Source organism: Rhamphochromis longiceps, linkage group LG5 (assembly GCF_057381845.1).
Source record: "Rhamphochromis longiceps isolate RC_006_pf linkage group LG5, R_longiceps_female_GT1.1, whole genome shotgun sequence".
NCBI lineage: Eukaryota > Metazoa > Chordata > Actinopteri > Cichliformes > Cichlidae > Rhamphochromis > Rhamphochromis longiceps.
The window spans coordinates 42,169,737-42,189,581 of record NC_140561.1 but is presented as its reverse complement, the minus strand read 5'-3'; the positions used below and the strand labels follow the sequence as shown (position 1 = coordinate 42,189,581).

Genomic DNA, 19,845 nt, shown 5'->3' with positions numbered 1-19,845 from the left:
AGTCTCTTGAAGTAAAGCCAGGTGTGCCCTCTGAACATTATTACTGCATATGCACAAAAACAATGCTTTGATTTGAAAGGTTCAGAGAGAGTTTAATGACTCCATCAGTTATAATTTCTGACCAGTTTAACCAACTAATGATTATTCTTATATTTTCATATTCATATCTTCCTAAATGTTCTTGTCTCACAGTTTTCAGCCTACCACAGAGTCACAGTATATTTTAACGTGTGTTTGATGCTGCATGTAAGACTGTTTTAAATTTATCTGTGAACTGCTGCTAGCATTTATATTTAAAGCTCATAATACATAATATTATATTTGTAATAATATTTAAAAACGTTAATTTAACTTTTTAATTGTATTTGTATTTAATTGTGTTTTGATCAGCCATAAACTAACGACGACACACCTACACACACACACACACACACACACACACACACACACACATTTCTGCCTTCGCGTTTTTTCGTCTTTGCCCTTCTTGTCCCAGTCTGCCCTCCGTACCGTGAGAGGCGTTAACAGCAGATAAGACTCCGGTGTTGTTGTGAAGATTAGGTTCTTATCGCCGATATCCAGCGGCTCAATTCACAACTATCAGCCGGACTACCAGAGCTAGCGGCGGCTACAGCGGAGCAGCGGCCCGTCCGAGCAGCCGGAGGCGGTGAGTGTCGCTGTCATTAGCCGCTAGCTGTTAGCCTGCTACCAGCTGTGTGACATGTAACTGCCTACAGCCGAGCGATGCTCGACTGATGTGTCCAGTGATTACCTCGACACTCAGCCCCCAAAGTCCCGCCGACAGGGTTATAACGGACCGGTCTGCCGAGCCTCAGTGCTCCGGTGAGCTAACGGGGGTTAGGGGGCATGCTAACAGCCGAGCTAGCTGTGCTTCATCATTGCTCAGGGCTACCCCGAGACTACACTTCATCATCAGCTGTATGTAGCAAGGTGATAAAAGTACATAATATTAGACCTAGGAGAGGGTAATCGCAGTGTATCAGTTACATACAGTTAAAGTAAATCCAGCATGATTAAATTCTTTAGGCAGTAAAAGTACACAGGTAGGATTGGGGCAAAGTAGTAAAAGTACACGGTAATGACTCAGAGAGGGCAGGAGATGTTTATGTCAGGTGCCAGGCGCTCTCCTGAACATGTGGCTGCTGTTTGTGACACAGCTGCCTTGCCCTGTGCTGTGATTGGACACGACGATGGTGGTGGTGTTTACAGGTGTGTCTCTGGCAGCAGTGTGTGGGTCAGGTGGCTCCAGTCAGACACCATGAGTTCTAAGGGAGGCGGCACCGCTCTGACCCGCCGTAACTACAGGCTGGCGTCAGACATGGACAAGCCGAGATCCACAGGTATGAATGCTCAGTCACTTCAGCACGTACCCACCACTCCTGCCCTCCGATTGGTCTGTCTGAGTCAGCTGTCCCTCTGCCAGGTATCGTGAACGAGAAGATGCTGAGCGACTACCTACACCATGTGTTTCCCTCCACCAAACAGGGACCCACACTGGCCTCGCTCAGGTAAGCTCATGCTGTGACACCCCCCCGATGCACATCTCTGAGCAGGTAAGAGGCGAGACCACCATCAGGTTCAGTTTTTACAGCTCTAAACACAAACTGAACACAAACTGATTTTGTTTCTATTTTAAATGTGCGAGGCTGTAAAACTGAAACCAGACGCAGGAATGAGGCCGACGGTCACAGCTGCTGCTTACTCTGAGTGTGTGCACGTGTGTGTGTGTGTGTGCGCACGTGTGTGTGTGCGCGTGCGTGCGCACGTGTGTGTGTGCACACGTGTGTGTGTGTGTGTGTGTGTGTGTGTGTGTGTGTGTGTGTGTGTGTGTGTGTGTGCGCGCACGTGTGTGCGCGTGTGTCCTGAGTTCCTGTTTAGTGACTCAGAGCCTCGTTATTTAAGCCGGCCAGGTTCATGTTACCTTCAGCAGCTTTAAACACACACACACACACGTGCGCACACACACACACACACACACACACACTCGGATACAATTCATGAAATCTAAAAACAAACATCAACGTTTTAATCATGTAAAACTTTTTTCATTTGTTTTTTAACTGTAAATTTTCATTTTGTTCATTTTTAACCTTATTTTTCTATATTTTTTTTCCTGTTTAATAATCTGCAAAAATGAACTTTGGGTGTGTGTTTATAAATAGTCAGATTGTTTTGTTTTTTTAAACATATTTTTTTATATAACACATTTTAAAATGTAACCAGTTTCTTTTTGGTGATTTCTTATTTCTGTGATTGTCTCTGGGGAAAAAATCTGATTTATTGTAGACGTAGTTTTGACTTTAAGTCCGATTCTTTTTCTATCTAACTTTTTGTTTTTATTCTGTTTTTGAATCTTGGTTCATGCTGTAGGAAGATTTTTTTTTTATAGTCGCGGACTTCTTTGACTTTTATGTTTCAGGGGTTTTTTTTAGGATGTAGTTCTTTCTCTTGTCTTTTTTACAAACTGTTGTACTTCCCAAAATAGTTTTTTAATAATTGTTATTTTTCTTTTTTTTGATAAATATTTGTTGGGTTTGTTTCTAACTGAATGACTGTGCTGTGATTACCTGATGTGAGAGTCGTGTGCTGGTGTTTTTCTGTGTAACGAGTCTGGTCTCTGTGTCAGTGAACGAAGTTTAAATGGAAAAATCAGACTGAGCTGAAAGGAGGAAACGATAATGAACAACTCTGAGAATAAAATCTTTTCTGTCCCTTTGTCGTCTTTTCCTGCCGCTCTGGGTTTCAGGAAGCCTCTGGGCTTCCAGGATCTACCTGCTCACCTGGAGAAGCTGCTGTCTGAGGACACGCCTACGGAGGACGGTAAGGCTGGAAGCGTCTGTCTGCCTTTAAAACCAAACCTTATGTTCTGTGACTCAGAACGAGCTCAAATGTCTGATAACACCGTCACCTGAACCTGTGCAGGTCAGGCTGTGGACGGTCGTCTGGGTCCTCAGCCCGTTGTCCTCGATCACACCAGCGGCTTTGAAGGACTCCTGTTTGTAGACGACGACCTGCTGGGGGTGAGACACGCCGGAGACCATAAACCAGTGAAACCAGTCAAAGTTTGGACACGTGGCTGATGTTTGTCCAGACTTTTGATTGGTACTGTAGAAAAACACTTCCTATGTGTGATAAGTGTGTAAGGGTGATGAATTTCTCTGCATTCAGGTCATCGGCCACAGCAACTTCAGCTCCATCCGAGCGACCACCTGTGTTTATAAAGGTACGTTGTCTCAGAAAAAGCTTTGACTTTTGGGTTTGTGCTGAACTGACTCAGTAAATATGACACACAACAAAAATAAGCCCTGAAACAAAAAACTGTCACAGGAAGTGTGACCTTCTCTGCAGATGGGCTTGCTTTTCACAATAAAAGTCCAGTTTAGAAAGGTCGTCTGATCTGGTTTTCCTGTATTATTGTCGACCTTCCAATATAAAGCACCCTGAGGCGACTGTTGTGATGTGGAGAATGATTTTGGGCTGTTTCTGTCTGCAGGGAAGTGGGCCTACGAGGTGCTGATCTCCTCTCAGGGTCTGATGCAGATAGGCTGGTGTACCCTTAGCTGTCGCTTCAATCAGGAGGTATACACACACCTTGATGATGAACCCTGTAAAGGCCTTGACACGGCGCATGTTGTGAGGGAAAACAAAACATGAAACTCGACTGGGAACTGGTCAGAGCTGTTATAAATAAATGCTGCAGGTTCATCCTGCAGAAGTACGCAGTGAGCGTCAATGGCTCCATTAAGACTGCAGACATGAACCCGGGGGCTCAATCGTGAGCCGCATGGAAAACTGGGACAGCTGTGAAGGACTGACTTTCTTCTTGTTTCTCAATATTGTTGTTATGAAGGAGGAAATGATCTATACACACCAAACAGTTTGTGTATCAGGATTTAAACCTTTTTATTTCCGCTGCAAAGTTTTAATGCGAGTCTGTGTGGACTCACTGCTGGAGCTTCTGCTGGACGTCAGAGGAACTGCAGGATGTGGAGGTTGATGCTTGATTAAAGGGTTTTTGACACGCAACATTAATGTTGCGTGTCAAAAACGTTGGAATATTTGTTGGTAAATTTAAAAAAGAAGTAATTGAAGCTGGATATTTGCTTCAATCAAAGAGCTAAATTGAGTTTTCTGTGGCTGGTGTCTGAGGGCGTCCATTAAAAACTGTCTGTTTTTCACCTCTGCTGCATCCGTTCCCATGAAGGATGGCGGCACGGCGATGCTGAACAGTGTGTTCTTGTGCTCAGGAGGGTGTAGGTGACACGCCGGACTCGTACGCTTACGACGGAAACAGAGTGAGAAAGTGGAACGTGACGACGACAAACTACGGAAAGGTGAGCGTGAACACAGACGCTGGGATCTGCCCCTCTGTTTCATCATGTGACCATAACGGCGTGTTTTCTCTCCCCAGTCGTGGGCAGCAGGAGACATCGTGAGCTGTCTGATAGACCTGGATGAAGGAACCATCACGTTCTGCCTGTGAGTCCCTCTGTCCTTTCCTTCCCTCCTTTCCTCCGTTTGGTCGTCTTTTTACATCTTTGGTTCAAACCGAGAACTTCTGATCATCAACATATCAGGATGGCTTTCTGTCCTTCACTTATCCTAACGTCAGCCCGGAGTTTATCAGGCTAGCTGTCAGCATGAGCCCGTGACAGAGGCGGAGTTTGGAGCAAGTGACCAATCAGAAAAACAGACAGGTTTCTTGATAGCAGAGCAGCTGACTTTACAAAAAAAGATAAAACTGTAATTTTGAGAAAATGTGACGACAGAGTAGACTAGAAGCAACATCTGTGAAACATCTGTAGCGTATGTTAGGTATACAGAATGATTGTCACACTTAAATGTTTCAGAACATCAAACAAATGTAAATGTTAGACAAACTCGAGTAAACACAAAATGCAGTTTCTAAATGAAACCGTTTGTTATTAAGGAGTAAAAAGGTGAAACCAAAGCTGACCAAAAACAACACAAAGTCTAGCCTCAAACATCTCGATGATCCCGAAGACTTCTGGGAAAATACTCTGGGCTGATGAGACAAAAGTTGAACTTTTTGGAAAGTTTGAGCCTCTGTGGCGTAAAAGTAGCAGCATCTCAGGAAAGGAACATGATACCAGCTGTAGGGTATGGTGGTGGTAGTGAGACGGTCTGGGGCTGTGTCGCTGCCTCAGGACCTGAAGACATCTACTAAAACCTCCTGAAGGAGAATGTCTGGACATGTGTTCATGACTTGGCTTCTGCAGCAGGACAATGATCCAGAACACGGCAGCAAGTCCACCTCTGACTGGCTTTAGAAAAACTAAAGGTTTTGGGCTAGTGGAGTGGGCTAGTCGAAGTCATGACCTGAGTCAGACTGAGATGTTGTGGCATGACCCTAAAAAGGCAGTTCATGCTCAATCTAGGGGTGGGCAGTATAAACGGTATAAATTTGGCCAACGGTAGAGATTTTGACTATACCGCTATAGCGCATGTTGATGGTGTCATCAAGCTGCGCCTGTTTTGGTCGAAAGCATCGCAGCGGCTGCAAACATCATCTGCAATGTTTATGCCGGGCGACAGTCATAGCAAAGAAACGAAGCACTTTTGGAAGATGGGGAAAGCCAAAACCTGCGCTTCCTCCACTTCTGTACCATTGATTCATTAATGTTGAATTCTCTCCAGCTGCTCTGTTCCCATGTTGTTGCAGTATATTAATGACTAACCTCGTATTGTGGATGGATTATCTCAGTTGTTCTCCTGACTGAAGTTTGGTCCGTTTACAGCATCCTGCCATGCGATTGCATTTGTCTCTAACCATCAGGAACCCTCATGTTAACTATTATCGAAAGTTAGCGTTCATCCTCCAGCTTCACTGTGTTTATGCTATGCTAACATAGCTGTGTCGCTAGCAATCACGTAGCACATCATTATATACCAGCTAGCCAAACTTCAGTAACCCTACAAACATCACTGCTGTTTAGTTTTCTGTCTTCATTTATGTTGGAAGTGACAGCAGAGCTGTACGTTTGAATGCATGTAACAGGCATCTCCGAAAACGTGAGAGCACTTTTGCAAATATGTGATGTCTTGATGAACCGAGCAGATATTAGAAGTTTACACAGAAACATTCTCGCATGAAAATATCTTAAAAGTTTATTTTGTGACCCAGAAAGAGTAATATTTCAAACTCCGCCCCTCTGTGTTCCTCCGCCACTGCCTCGTTTGAGTTTTGGATGAAATGGATTCTGGGATATTGCATTTTGTCATTTCGAGCTGATTGGAGACCAGAACAGCCAATCAGATTTTTTTGCATCCAAGTCTGTGATTGGCTGGTTTTGTGGCACAAATATAACGGTGTAGAGAAAGAGTTGAGCGCGCGCGGGCAGAAATGTTGCGAGGAAGCGCAAATGCAAAAACTGAGCGAGAGGGGCTGCTGTGTGTGTGTGTGTGTGTGTGGATAATAGCAAACACTGAAATACAGTTTTTGCACGCAGGAATGAGTTTTGTTCACTCAAATTCAGCTTTTCTTTGCACCAAATAAATTTCTCGTCAAAATGCAACACTTGCACCTGTGTGCCTAATAGTGAGTAATATACGTTATACAGAAGAAAAGAATATATCGCGATATATATCGTTACTGCACATGCTTCAAATTATGCCGTGATATGGATTCTAGGCCATATCGCCCAGCCCTAGCTCAAACCCTCCAACAATTCTGACGGTTGGGCCAGAATCCCTCCACAGCTGGAAAAGACTCACTGACGGTTATCACAGATGCTTGAAGGCAGTTGTTGTTGCTAAGGCGCACCCAGCCAGTTATTAGGTTTAGGCACGTTTCCTTTGATAAACCTTTCAGGGAGTTTTTTGGGTAAATCATTCTGATTTCTGGCCGTCACAGATGAGACTGTACATGTTGGTCTGCAGACTGAATCAAAAGGTTTTAAGCTGTCAGTGACTCCGTTTGTGGTTGAAGTCTTCTCTGATGTGTCCTCATTGTTTAGTAAAGCACTGAGCGTGTCCTCTGTGTCCTCAGGAACGGCCAGTCTTTGGGGACGGCCTTCACCAACATTAAGATGGGTCCTGGCATCGCTTACTTTCCCGCCATCAGCCTCTCCTTTAAAGAGTCAGTGGCTTTCAACTTCGGCAGCAGGCCCCTCAGATATCCTTCACAACTAATCGCAAAGTGCCCAGAAGCCCTGCCGGCAGGTGTTAGCGCCACTCCCCTGGGAGCTATCAGGGCCGTACGTTTGCATGGTGGAGTCATGGACGGCACAGAGAAGCTTCTACAGGCGTAGGATTTCAAACTGAGCTCTTTTTAACTAAGCTGGTCCCATTTTATTTTTTCAGCATCCATCTGAAAAATGCTGTTTGGCTTTATGGGTTTGTACAACTCTTTTGCTGTGAAAGATTTCCCTGGAACATCTGTAAGTGGAGAGTCCTCTTCACACACTGAGGTTAATTATGGAGTTCCACAGGGTTCAGTGCTAGGCCCAATTCTGTTTACATTATACATGCTTCCCTTAGGCAGCATCATTAGAAGACATAGCATACATTTACACTGCTATGCTGATGACACCCAGCTCTCTGTCCATGAAGCCAGATAACACACACCAATGAGTTGAATTCGATTGGATAAATGCTGCTGTGGTGTCGTGAGTTTGTCTTTAACCCGACTGTGACCCACGTACCCCGTGGACGGCTACCTGCCCCTCCAGAACCCTCCAGCTGCAGACCTGATGAAGGCCCACAAACTGCTGGGCTACATCAAGAACGTCCTGTCCACCGCCATCGACGCTCAGGTAGGAACACGAGCAGGTGAAAATGGCATTGCCTGTCTTCAGCCTGGTGTTTGGTTGACGTGCAGGTAAAGTGAAAGGTGCGTCCTTTGTCTGTCCTTTACTGCTGCAGGAGGAGAGGCTGGTGGAGAAGGACTGCGCCGTGTGGAGGCTTCACGGAGAGCCGACCGTCCTCGTCACTCTGGCTCACATCTTTAACCACTTTGCTCCACTCATGGTGAAATATGCTGTGTTTGTAGCTTTTTTCCTTTATTGCATGAAGCGTCAGGAAACTGAAAACCACCCAAAGATACCGATGTGAGGCTAACAGGGCGTGTTCAGAGATCGCTAAAACTGACCGCTGCTCTGTTATTAACTGAATAATCAAAGTGCTTAAACAGCGCTGTGGTTAAAACGAGGCTGCTCCTGTCGTCCGTGTTTCTGGATGAGGACTTTTCCACCAGAGTCTGTTTTTAGAGTTCGTTTTTATTATCAGACGTTGTCACTCGTATTTAAATACACGGAGAAGAGACGACAGGGAAAAGCATAAACTACGTCGGCTCGCTTCCTGTCGTGGTTCATACGAAGCATAAAGTTTCTAATAATGAGCTGAGTGTCACTCAGACTGTTTCTCATGATCCTGCTGTGAGGCTGAGACACAACAAACAGAAGCAGATTATTCAGCTGGATTTTATATCCAGCATCAGAGCTGTAACTGTAAAGTTTAAAAGAACAGACTGCATGCAGCCACATGAACTGAAGCAAACTGGAGATGGCCTTTGTTTTAGTTCCCAGACTTCTCGTGCACCGTGCTCTGCAGCTGATTAAATCCATCCACAGTGGAAACTAAATCCTCTGTTTGGGGCGCTGTTTGTGCAGGCGATGCGTTTGAATGGATGAAATCACCTCTGTCTGAAAATGTGATGTCATCAGGTCACGTGCACTGATGGTGGGGTTGTCTGGTTGCAGTGTAAGGTGTATCTGGTGGAGGACGTGCTGATGAACTTCCTGCTGGGGATTCTGGAGGGAGGAGGTTCGGTGGACGAACACCCGCTCATCCAGCAGCTGCTCGACCTCTTCTGGCTGCTGATGGAGGTAAATCTGCACGCTCGGCTCACTGCTCCAACCATGGCGCCCCACCAGCCACCGCAGGCCTAAACCCAAAAACTGGACTGTGCGTCCACAGGGTAACTGCAAACATGCACAGAAATACAAGACGTGTAAACAGAAGAAGCAGGACGCGCTCAGGTTCAGGGACGTCATTTAAAGTTGCTGCATTTATACCTGGCCTTGTGGACCGTCACCTTAACACCTGTTTACCTCATTGTTGCAGCTCCGCCTCGTGTCCGACTGTACAGGTGCGTTTTCATCATGACTTCCTGTTTCGAGCTAAAGTCACACAAAAACATGAAACGCAGGTTTTTACTGTGAAAACCACGAACGTAACAAATCATTTAAAAATGTTACATTTCCAGAACGGTCTGATCAGCTGGTTGCTGTTGATGATCTGTGGTAAAGCTCCACTTCGGTTATTAAAAGCACGCATCACGACCTTTAGAATACCTTTTGACGAGGGTCGGTGTACGCGCACACCTGTCGGTGTTTCTTTCCTGAGACAGTTTCATGTTTTCTTCAGTGCGAACTCCCCCGCCTTCCATTTTACTGTGTCCGTTCATCAAGCAGCTCGGATTGATGCGGCCGCACAAACACTCGATCAGCATCTTTTATTTATTCCTGTTGTGTCAGCCAATGAGGAGAAAGCTTCATCACCTGCAGGTTGGGCTGAAAGCTCCTCTTGGTTAGTGACCTCAAAAAGAGGGAGACGCATCCTGCTGTACACCATCTCCTCACAGGAGGCGGCCCTGGGTTTGCATCGCCCCGTCATGTGTCCAAAACTCAAGATGGTTTTTTCTTTTTTATGGTCCGTCGACCCACTTTCAGGCCTTTTTGCCTTTTTCACGAATAGTTCACAAACCTTTAAAGACAACAGGCTGAAATTTTCTTCATATCAAGATGAATCTGTAACTTGGGACAGATGCATAAAAACTTCTTAGAGTGGATGCTCTCCTGCAGAGTTCCACATCTGAGGATACATGAATAAAAACTAATGACGGCATGGATGACGTGTGGTTGTTAAAAGGTTAATTCAACTTTCATGTTGCTCCACAGAAACAAAAACATCAGCACTTTGTTCAATAATAGCAAGTTAATAATAATACAATGTTCTGGAGTATTGCACAGTACTTTCACCTCCTGTAGGAAGCGTCGGAGCTGCCCAGGACACCACCTCCAGGAGGCCAGCGCCTCAGCTGCCTCCCTTCAATGTGGAGACATAGCTGCTCCACTCAGGGCGCCTCCTGAATGGCTGAGCTCCGCCCTGTCCCGCTAAGGGGAGCCCGGCTGTCAAACAAAGCTCATCTCCACTGTGAGCTTGAAGGGTTGCTCCATCTTGGGGTATTAAGGTTCAATTAAAATGTTAACGGTTGGGTTAAATGAGTAGTGACCATAGCAACGTCGACTGGTCACACACGTCCGTGTGGGTGTTTCTGCTCCAACCGCTGCCTCTGAGGCAGAAACCCTGTGAATGTTTCGAGCACGTGTAGTGCCGACAGTTCATGCTGAGCTCCTAAATAAAAGTGACAGCATGCTGAACATGTGTACAGATCTCCTAATAGCTGATGGTTGGTTTATTTACCGCCTCACGGTGGCACCCAGACTCCACAGAGGAGGACCCGGAGGTTCAAACAAGGAGGCGATGGTTAAAAGCACTCGTTTAAATTGGTGATATTTACTGTAGAGCGTCTGCATCAGGATGTTTTTCTGGAGTACCACAGCCTGAAACCTCTCTGTCCTCTCTGTCCTCTCTGTCCTCGCTGTCCTCTGCGTCCATCTGCTGTCCTCTGCGTCCATCTGCTGTCCTCTGCGTCCTCTCTGTCCTCTGCTGTCCTCTGCGTCCTCTCTGTCCTCTGCTGTCCTCTGCGTCCTCTCTGTCCTCGCTGTCCTCTCTGTCCATCTGCTGTCCTCTGCGTCCATCTGCTGTCCTCTGCGTCCATCTGCTGTCCTCTGCGTCCATCTGCTGTCCTCTCTGTCCTCGCTGTCCTCGCTGTCCTCTCTGTCCATCTGCTGTCCTCTGCGTCCATCTGCTGTCCTCTGCGTCCATCTGCTGTCCTCTGCGTCCATCTGCTGTCCTCTGTCCTCTGCGTCCTCTCTATCCTCTGCGTCCTCTCTGTCCTCTGCGTCCTCTCTGTCCTCTGCGTCCTCTGCGTCCTCTCTGTCCTCTGCGTCCTCTCTGTCCTCTGCGTCCTCTCTGTCCTCTGCGTCCTCTGCGTCCTCTCTGTCCTCTGCGTCCTCTGCGTCCTCTGCGTCCTCTCTGTCCTCTGCGTCCTCTGCGTCCTCTCTGTCCTCTGCGTCCTCTCTGTCCTCTGCGTCCTCTCTGTCCTCTGCGTCCTCTCTGTCCTCTGCGTCCTCTGCGTCCTCTGCGTCCTCTGCGTCCTCTGCGTCCTCTGCGTCCTCTTTGTCCTCTGCGTCCTCTTTGTCCTCTGCGTCCTCTGCGTCCTCTTTGTCCTCTGCGTTCATCTGCTGTCCTCTGCGTTCATCTGCTGTCCTCTGTCCTCTGCGTCCTCTGTCCTCTGTTTGCAGGACCACGAGGTGAACGAGTGTCTGAAGCAACTCATGATGTCCTTACTCAGGGCCTACCGCTTCTCCCCCATCATCCCAGACTTGGGCTTCCAGGTAGGACAAACAAACAGAGCCCCACAGGTTATATAAGGTCAGGGGGCGGGGCCTGCAGAGCGACCTCACTGACACAGGAGGTTCATCTTCAGAGACCAAACTTTAAATGTTTGTGTGCAGGTGGCGACAAACTTCATCTAAAATCTTTTTTTTTTTCTCATGTCACGTGTTTCCAGATGTTCTCCAGCTGATGTGCTTGTGTTTCAGATCCACTACCTGCGGCTGACCACGGCCATCCTGCGCCACGAGAAATCCAGGAAGTACCTGCTCAGCAACGTCTTATATCCTTCAGCCGCCAAGCGAAAGCGCTCTGTGACATTTAAACCGCTGTCGCGGCATTCTCCTTAACCGAAGCTCACGTTCGACGTTCTGCGCTCGGTTGTGTTCTTTTACATCAAGACTCCTCTGAGGGTGAAGGAGGCGGGGCTAGAGGAGCTCATCCCAACCACCTGGTGGCCCACGCACTTCGACAAAGAGGTGAGAGAAACCGAGGCTCTGCCATTTGCGTCTCCTCGCTCCTGACGAAATGTTATCGAGTGTGTCAAAGTCATTAAGCTGAAAGCAGCGAAGCTCAAACAGAGAGAGGCCGTTTACCTCTGTGACGTGCGCAACGACAAATCAGATGTGACGTAAGAACTGACCGTGACAGACGAACCGCAGGCTCCTCAGGGGAAGGCTGCAGCCATCAGGTGTTTACAGCAGCACAGGTGTGAGAGCTTTAAACAATGCTTCTTTATCAAACAGGGTAAAGACGAGCGCGAGCCCAAAGACGAGAGCGCCGACGAGCGTCTGAGGCGCCGAGCCTACGAGAGAGGCTGCCAGAGGCTGAAGAAGAGGATCGAAGGTCGGTCTCCGTCACTCGGCCGTGTTCTGTTTTAGTACTTTACTGTTTTATTTTGGTGTTTCACTGAGTTCCTGTCTTTGAGACCACCCACCTGTCTGCTTACCTGGACTGTCTGTGTGCGCTCCTCTGACCTCTGACCTCTGTTCTCCTGCAGTGGTGGAGGAGTTGCAGGTTCAGATCCTGAGGCTGCTGCTCAACAACAAGGACAAGAGCACGGTGGGTGCAGCGCCGTGATGTGTTGGTGATGGCGACCGCGGTCAGGACGCTGCTCTGATGTTTGCGGTGGCGAGACGTTTCAGCGTCGGTGTTTCTGTCGGGTGGAGGTTCAGGTGTTCGGCTCAGATCAGATACCTCAGCTGTGCCGGCTCTCCTGCAGCACCGTAGCACGTATCCAAGCAACTGCCAACGAATTCACGGAGCGAGCGCTCGAAGCGATAACGGCCCGGGCTCGGAGTCGCTTTGCTTTAAGCATTTATTTTAAACCAAATCACGTAACCGGGAGGAAACGGCACCTCGGCGTGAAGGCGACGACCAACCGTGCTATTCACCCCGCTGCTCTTTCGTTCCTGTAACTGTAAGATCATCAGGAAACACGTTGTATCATAGACCCATTTTTAGTTTTTTCTTGATGGTGATTTAAAGAAAGTCTTTTCAGTCACAGACACGAGAGCCTTTTTAGGTTTTAGCAGCGAACCCGTCAAACTCACTGATCCGCGGTTTCCCTCGGTGCGAGTTGGATCGCTGCACTTTGAAACCACGACTCTGACGCAAAGAACTTTAAGGTCTGTGTGTCTAACAGCAGCTTTTATTCCTATCCTGCTCAGAGACCAAACGGATGATCGTGCAGTATTCCCCGTTTATCCAAAAACAGATCCAGGGTCTGCCTGTTCTCAGTTTTTACTCTCCGTGTCGTCCTCGGATGCTTCGGCCTGACGTGAACGTTGGCGTCCTCCCCGAGTAACACTCGGTCTGATCAGACTGAGGGTTGGACTGCAGCAATCGCTTCTCCTGTTTCAAACTGCAGTGAAGAGAAAAACTGAGCTCTGCTCCTCTTTCAGGGAGAAGCATCGCGCTACATTTTCCTCAACAAGTTCAGGAAGTTCCTCCAGGAAAACGCCAGCAACAGAGGGGTAAGGAGCAGCGAGGAACGCCACCCTCTCACGTCATGTCAGTGTTTCCACAGGTCAGTTTGTTCCTGTCTGTGAGCGACGCAGACAAACTGAAACCACAGGTTTGATTTCATGGAGACGTGTTTTTATCAGTGCGCTCTAATCACGGGTAAAGCCTCACCTGTGTGTTTGCACATGCGTGCACTCTGTGTGTTTGAGCAGCACCCCACGGCTCTGTGTCCGCCTGAGTACATGGTGTGTTTCCTGCACCGCCTCATCACAGCGGTCAGAGGCTGCTGGGACGAAGGACACCGCAAGAGTCCGAGCAGCGTGAGCAGCGACGGTACGACACACTGAGCCACACAGCGTGCGTGCGTGCGTGCGTGCGTGCGTGCGTGCGTGCGTGTGTGCGTGCGTGCGTGTGTGTGCGTGCGTGCGTGTGTGCGTGTGTGTGTGCGTGCGTGTGTGCGTGCGTGTGCGTGTGCGAGTGTGCGTGTGCGTGCGTGTGTGTGTGTGTGTGTGCGTGCGAGACCTGCAGTGGAGCAGAAGCTTCCACTGCAGGTCTCGCACGGGCACACACGCGCGTGTGTGTGTGTGTGTGTGTGTGCGCCCGTGCGTGCGTGTGTGCGTGCGTGCGTGTGTGTGTGTGCGCCCGTGCGTGTGTGCGTCTTCCCTCAGTGATGTGCTTCTGTACCCCTCACAGAGGCCTACGTCCCTCCTCAGTTGTTCTATAACGGGAAGGTGGACTACTTCGACCTGCAGAGGCTGGGCGGGCTGCTGTCCCACCTGAAGAAAACCCTGAAAGGTAAGGTGTGCTCCTGGTGGGCGTGGCCCTGGGAGGCGTGCTCGTGGGGGGCGTGGCCCTGTCCAGCATGCTCCTGTGTCTGTTGTCAGTTTAGGTGTTTGGTAATGACTCTGAGCCCAGAGCGCTGGGACATGCAGGAGTCACTTCACACCGACCCCCTCAGTGTCTGATCAGCTGATTGGCGGCTGGGAGAGTCAGAAGTGCCCCAGGACAACGTGATTGGACGAGCTGTCGCTGCTTTGGTGACGTGTGCGAGCGTGAATCCTTTCTCAAGATCTCCTTCATTGATTTCCTGTCACGTCTGTCTAATGACGAGCTGTGCCTGCGTAGGAATCTTGAACTGAGTTTGTGAGGAGCAGCCAATCAGGAGCAAAGGTGCTCAGAGGGGGAGGAGCTAAAGCAGGGTGCACAGAGGTGTCACATAAACGGGGATTATTGTTAACTCATCCAAGATGAAGGACAGGGAGCTGGAAGCAGGCAAGCGCGCCCGCGTTAATAACTGGATCAAATCTGAAGTTGGTCATCACAGCTGTCTCCACCAGAGGGAGCAAGTGCTCCATGTTGGATAGAAACCTCTAACGTAACCAGTTTGACCAGTTTGCCCCCCATCAGGTTGAAAGCCGCTGGGGGGCGGGGTTGGCGTGAGGAGGTAAATACACCAACCATCACCCAAAAGAACCGTTTGAGATCCTGTCAGGTGTGTTTGATGTCTGTACCCCCCGTACACTGACTGACGATGGCGAGGCCTCAGACTCACAGATATGAAATACAAGAGGCGTGACGGGGTTAGCGGTGAGTCCTGAGTCCTGAGCCAGCGGGCTTCGCCTCAGTATCAAGAGCAAGCGTCTGAATGATGTTTCCGTGGGGAGAAATGAGGCCGCCATCAGCAGGTGTGTAATGTGGATTGATTCACTCCGTTGTGCTGACTGGCAGCGCTGCACAACTGCCATCAGTTATCCGCTCCGGCGGCCCGCTCGCTTCCATTTCCTCTCAAAGGCGGGCACGCTGCTTCCTCCTACAGTCGCTCGTGATGAAGAGGAGCCCGAACAACTTACAGCCATTTGTATTTTGGACGTTTGACTTTGAGTCTCGGTAAAGATGAGACTTCAGCCCCGAGCGTGTGTTCCTGAAGGTTTAGTCGAGGAAGTCCTCTGCAGATTGGTCGGGAACTTCCTGCACGGGCCAACCAGTCAGCTCAGACTTTTAACACCCGCCCTCCTTCACTCTCAGTACCAGTGACAGTTTCTTCGTTACTGCCAGCTTCCTGTCAGGCTGATGCTCATTGGCTAACGCTCACACGCTGGTCTCCGATCAGTCTGAGGCCGTCTCCTCCTGACGCGCCCGGCACGGCTCGACGGTTTGACCTCGTCAGCGGTCAGAACGTTCGTAGAAAGCCGGTGCGAGCTGGCCTGGACGGCTAAGCTCAGTTTTAATGTAGGGTTGCAGTTTGTTTTTAAACGTATTTCTGTGGTTTTGAACTTTTCTGATGGTGTTTTGGGGTCTGAGTGAATATAAAATGCCGCTGTGAGAGCTGTGCTCGTCTGATGTTGGCGTTTTTCTGCAGACAGCTTGATGAAACTCAGCTGATGGGTTTGTTTTCATGAGTGAAGAACTACAACATGACAAATGTGCCTGTTTTCTCTTTTTCAGACGATTTGGCGAGTAAAGCAAACATCATCATCGACCCCGCGGAGATCCAGGCCACGTCCATGGACGACCTGGACGAGGACGACGAGAGCGGAGCTGCTCAGGTGATGTGGTGATGTCATTTGTTTGTGTGTCACCGAGTAAACAGTATGTGTAAAAGTACACATGAGTACTTCCAGATATTGAAATAAAACGATGGAACATGTAAACGTTATGAAGAGCGAGTGCACGGCGATGGATTCAACACGTTCTGCCGCCATTAAAAACCATGAAACATTTTTATGGCGTGCACGCTCTGAGTTGGAGAGCCGATCTAACGGCGCCGGTGACGGCACGCCCGCTTTGTCTAAGCCTGCGCCCGCACCTGTTTCTGTGGGCTGAGCCGCTCTGAAGACGACATGCTGCAAAATGTTGGCGTGGCGAGACCAGAACCAGCTGACGGGTGGCTCTGCAGGGCGTGGCAGCTGCAGATGTGAAGCACAGCTGGCTGCGTCTGACGGAGAGCCTCGTCCATGTTTCTCTCAGGCTGCTTCCATTTGTCTTCATTGTTCCCGTTCACTGATCGTGGTTTTAATCCGTACTGCTTTAAGCCCCTCCCCCGATTGGCTGCCCTAGCTGAAACTGTGGGTTAGACAGGAAGTGAGGTAAAACGTATCCACTCGTTTTTTAAAGAACAAGCTTTAAAAAATTATCCTCACTGATGTTTAATATCCATAGTTTCTAAATGTGTGACCAAACATCTGTGCAGACAGCTCTGACCTCTGACCTCCTGATCCTCTGACATCACTTTTTTTTTTTTCCGTCTGACCACAGAGGCTGCCCGGGGCCGTGGCGATGGGCGGAGCTCTGGCGAGGCCCAGCTGGTTGAGTTCTCCCACTTTGGGTCGGGCCAACCGCTTCTTGAGCACGGCCGCCGTCAGCCTGATGACCCCCAGGCGACCCCTGAGTCAGCCGGAGAAGGTGAAGGTCCGAACGCTCGCCGTGGAGCAGCGCACCGAGGAGGACAGTGAGTACAACTCGCTCCTGCTACGGAACTCACGGGCATCAGCCCCGTTTGCTCAGAGCTTCTCCTGCGTTTGAAAATACGAAGCAGGTCTATGTGGCAGTGCGTGGCGCCCCCTGCTGGCAGCAGGAGGTCAGTGATTTGTCAGGAAGTTTGCTTTTACAGGCATGATGAACAGCCACACAGGGGATCACTTCCGCATTTGCTCGCTTTGCGTGGAGCTTTTAGGAAGTGAGAATCAGAATTTAATTGTGTGAGGTTCACCTAGGCGTCAACGTGACGAGCGAGTCACTTCCTCTGTGGATGTATGGCGTCATTTTTGTGCCACTATTCTGAGCGCACGTAAAAAGGTTTGCAGGTGCAAGTGTTGCATTTTGAGGAGAAATTTCTTTTGAGCGAAGAAAATTCATTCCTGCGTGCAAAGAAATAATTTCAGTGTTTGCTATCTCACACACACACACACACACACACACACACACACACACACACACACACACACACCCACCAGCAGCCCCTCTCGCTCAGTTTTTGCATTTGTGGTGCAATGACACCGGCGTGCAGGAGACGAGCAAAGTGAGAGAAGGGCCCGAGCCGTGATCGCTGCAGGAAAACGTCTGCGCTTCCATCTTTCAGTTGGAGTCTGCGTGTTGTTCCACTTCATCCTCCAATCGAAGGTAGTGATAAATGTTCAGCCACGCTCTCCTTTCTGCACCCAGCACAGTAATCAGAGTAATCAGAGTAAGCATGGTGATGGCAGGAAACAAAGCAGCAGAGGAATCTGCCAGGTAAAATATCAGGAAGTACTTTGTCAGTGACAGTGTTGGAGACGTTTGAGAAGAAGTGATTGGTTCCTGCGTTCTGGTTCTGGATGGTGGGACAGAGCGTGGATGGAGGTGGATCGATCCCTCGCGATGTCCACCAGTGTGTTTCATACCACGTGCTTTCAGCCCGGCGTGTTCAGCTTTACGAGGTATTCGTGTGCTGGGAGCTTTAATTGGGTCACTTCCTGTTGGGGTGTGTCAGGTGTCCTGTTGATTTCACATCATTATTTTTCACTGTTGGCCCAGACTAAGTTGGTCTCTGGTTGTTTCCTTCATTAGTCAAATGAGGCGCTCGTGCCTGATTGGCCGGTTAGACACAGCGTGAAGTTGGCGTGGAGCCAGTTATCATCGCCTGAGTCTTTGGGTGGAAGTGCCACAGCTGTAAAAATCTCTTGCCTTTTTTAACCATTTCCTGTTTCTCTGCAACCTGAAGTCGAGGGAAGTCATGGCAACGACGGCCTGTTGCTGGGGCGACCGCTCGAGGAGCCCGATCAACAAATTGCAGACAAGTCGCTGCTGGAGATCGTGGACGGGATCGTGATGATGTACAACCTGAGTGTCCATCAGCAGCTGGGGAAGGTGAGTGTGTGTGTGTGTGTGTGTGTGTGTGTGTGTGTGTGTGTGTGTGTGTGCGCACGTCTGTGGTGTCTGCGATGAAGACCAGCGAGCACATCATGGCCGTGCCTTAAACGAAGTGCTGAAGCAAAGAATGTGTCTAGAATTTTTTCTAATCGAATTATTCGAAACACACGATGAACCGTTGCAGCACTAACTATATGCTTTAAAGGAAAGTTTGAAGCCTAATCTTGAAAGTAGAGATAGTGTCTGTCTCCTGAATCCAAACTGGAAGCTGGTTCCACAGAAGAGGGGCCTGAAAACTGAAGGCTCTGCCTCCCATTCTACTTTTAAATACTCTAGGAACAACAAGTAGGCCTGCAGAGCGAGAGCCAAGTGCTCTAATAGGGTGATATGGAACTACAAGGTCATTAAGATAAGATGGGGCCTGATTATTTAAGACCTTGTATGTGAGGAGCAGGATTTTGAATCCTGGATTTAACAGGAAGCCAGAACAGGAGAAATCTGCTCTCTCTTTCTAGTCCCTGTCAGGACTCTTGCTGCAGCATTTTGGATCAGCTGAAGGCTTTTCAGGGAGTTTTTAGGACTTCCTGATAATAATGAATTACAGTCGTCCAGCCTGGAAGTAATAAATGCATGAACTAGTTTTTCAGCGTCACTCTGAGACAGGATATTTCTAACTTTAGAGATGTTGCACAAATGGAAGAAAGCAGTCTTACATATTTGTTTAATATGTGCATTGAAGGACATGTCCTGGTCAAAAATGACTCCAAGGTTCCTCACAGTGTTACTGGAGGCCAAGGTAATGCCATCCAGAGTAAGAATCTGGTTAGATACCATATTTCTAAGATTGTCAGGGCCGAGTACAATAACCTCAGTTTGATCTGAATTAAGAAGCAGAAAGTTAGCGGCCATCCAGGTCTTTATGTCTTTAAGACATTCCTGCAGTTTAACTCATTGGTGTGTGTTATCTGGCTTCATGGACAGATAGAGCTGGGTGTCATCTGCATAGCAGTGTAAATGTATGCTATGTCTTCTAATGATGCTGCCTAAGGGAAGCATGTATAATGTAAACAGAACTGGTCCTAGCACTGAACCCTGTGGAACTCTGCTGTAAAGGTTAATGCTGCATATTTTATTCCTGTGACTTTCTCTGCAGCTGGTTTTGTCTGCAGGTGGAAAAACTCCCACAGTGAGTTCATCCTTTGGTTTGGTGCTCATCACGCTCCAGTTGGTCACATCACTGTTAACAATCCCTTCTTGTTTTAAACTTCTATATTTAAAACTTGCTGAAGTATCTGTGGGCGGTCCTGACCTTTAGCTGCATCCACCTTTCTCTCGGGTGGGTTGACCCGAAGCAGCTGTGCTCAGAGCGCTGTGATTTGTGTGTCTGGTTTTATTTTTACGTTTTTATTCGAGGTGTCTGAATAACGTGTCTGTGCGCATTAAAGCGAAGCACTCCGAGTCCTCTGGTCAAACACGGGCGCCTCGCTGAGCCTGAAGGTTTTTTCTACTCTGCGATTGGCTCATCCTCCC

At 48.7% G+C, this 19,845-nt stretch overlaps 1 protein-coding gene across 6 annotated transcripts in view; it reads left to right on the top strand.

Moving 5' to 3' along the window:
• Positions 1-436: 436 nt before the first annotated feature.
• The window catches only part of rnf123 (ring finger protein 123), a 106,396-nt gene continuing 86,987 nt past the window's right edge, over positions 437-19,845 (top strand). For 3 of the 6 annotated variants that reach the window (XR_014911827.1, XM_085407709.1, XM_085407713.1), the window contains exons 1-24: positions 437-667; positions 1,179-1,361; positions 1,445-1,529; positions 2,768-2,841; positions 2,944-3,041; positions 3,190-3,244; positions 3,515-3,600; positions 4,269-4,355; positions 4,433-4,500; positions 7,031-7,156; positions 7,682-7,796; positions 7,906-8,010; positions 8,742-8,867; positions 11,412-11,504; positions 11,712-11,780; positions 11,859-11,981; positions 12,249-12,348; positions 12,503-12,564; positions 13,407-13,478; positions 13,680-13,800; positions 14,161-14,262; positions 15,913-16,013; positions 16,723-16,915; positions 18,167-18,312. Coding sequence is in view for 5 of the 6 variants with exons in the window: in XM_085407709.1 (XP_085263835.1) it covers positions 1,280-1,361; positions 1,445-1,529; positions 2,768-2,841; positions 2,944-3,041; positions 3,190-3,244; positions 3,515-3,600; positions 4,269-4,355; positions 4,433-4,500; positions 7,031-7,156; positions 7,682-7,796; positions 7,906-8,010; positions 8,742-8,867; positions 11,412-11,504; positions 11,712-11,780; positions 11,859-11,981; positions 12,249-12,348; positions 12,503-12,564; positions 13,407-13,478; positions 13,680-13,800; positions 14,161-14,262; positions 15,913-16,013; positions 16,723-16,915; positions 18,167-18,312 (2,289 nt within the window). In the remaining variant the exon portion in view is untranslated. The remainder of the gene's footprint in view (positions 668-1,178; positions 1,362-1,444; positions 1,530-2,767; positions 2,842-2,943; positions 3,042-3,189; positions 3,245-3,514; positions 3,601-4,268; positions 4,356-4,432; positions 4,501-7,030; positions 7,157-7,681; positions 7,797-7,905; positions 8,011-8,741; positions 8,868-11,411; positions 11,505-11,711; positions 11,781-11,858; positions 11,982-12,248; positions 12,349-12,502; positions 12,565-13,406; positions 13,479-13,679; positions 13,801-14,160; positions 14,263-15,912; positions 16,014-16,722; positions 16,916-18,166; positions 18,313-19,845) is intronic. The other 3 variants (XM_085407712.1, XM_085407711.1, XM_085407710.1) reach the window with 3 other exon arrangements.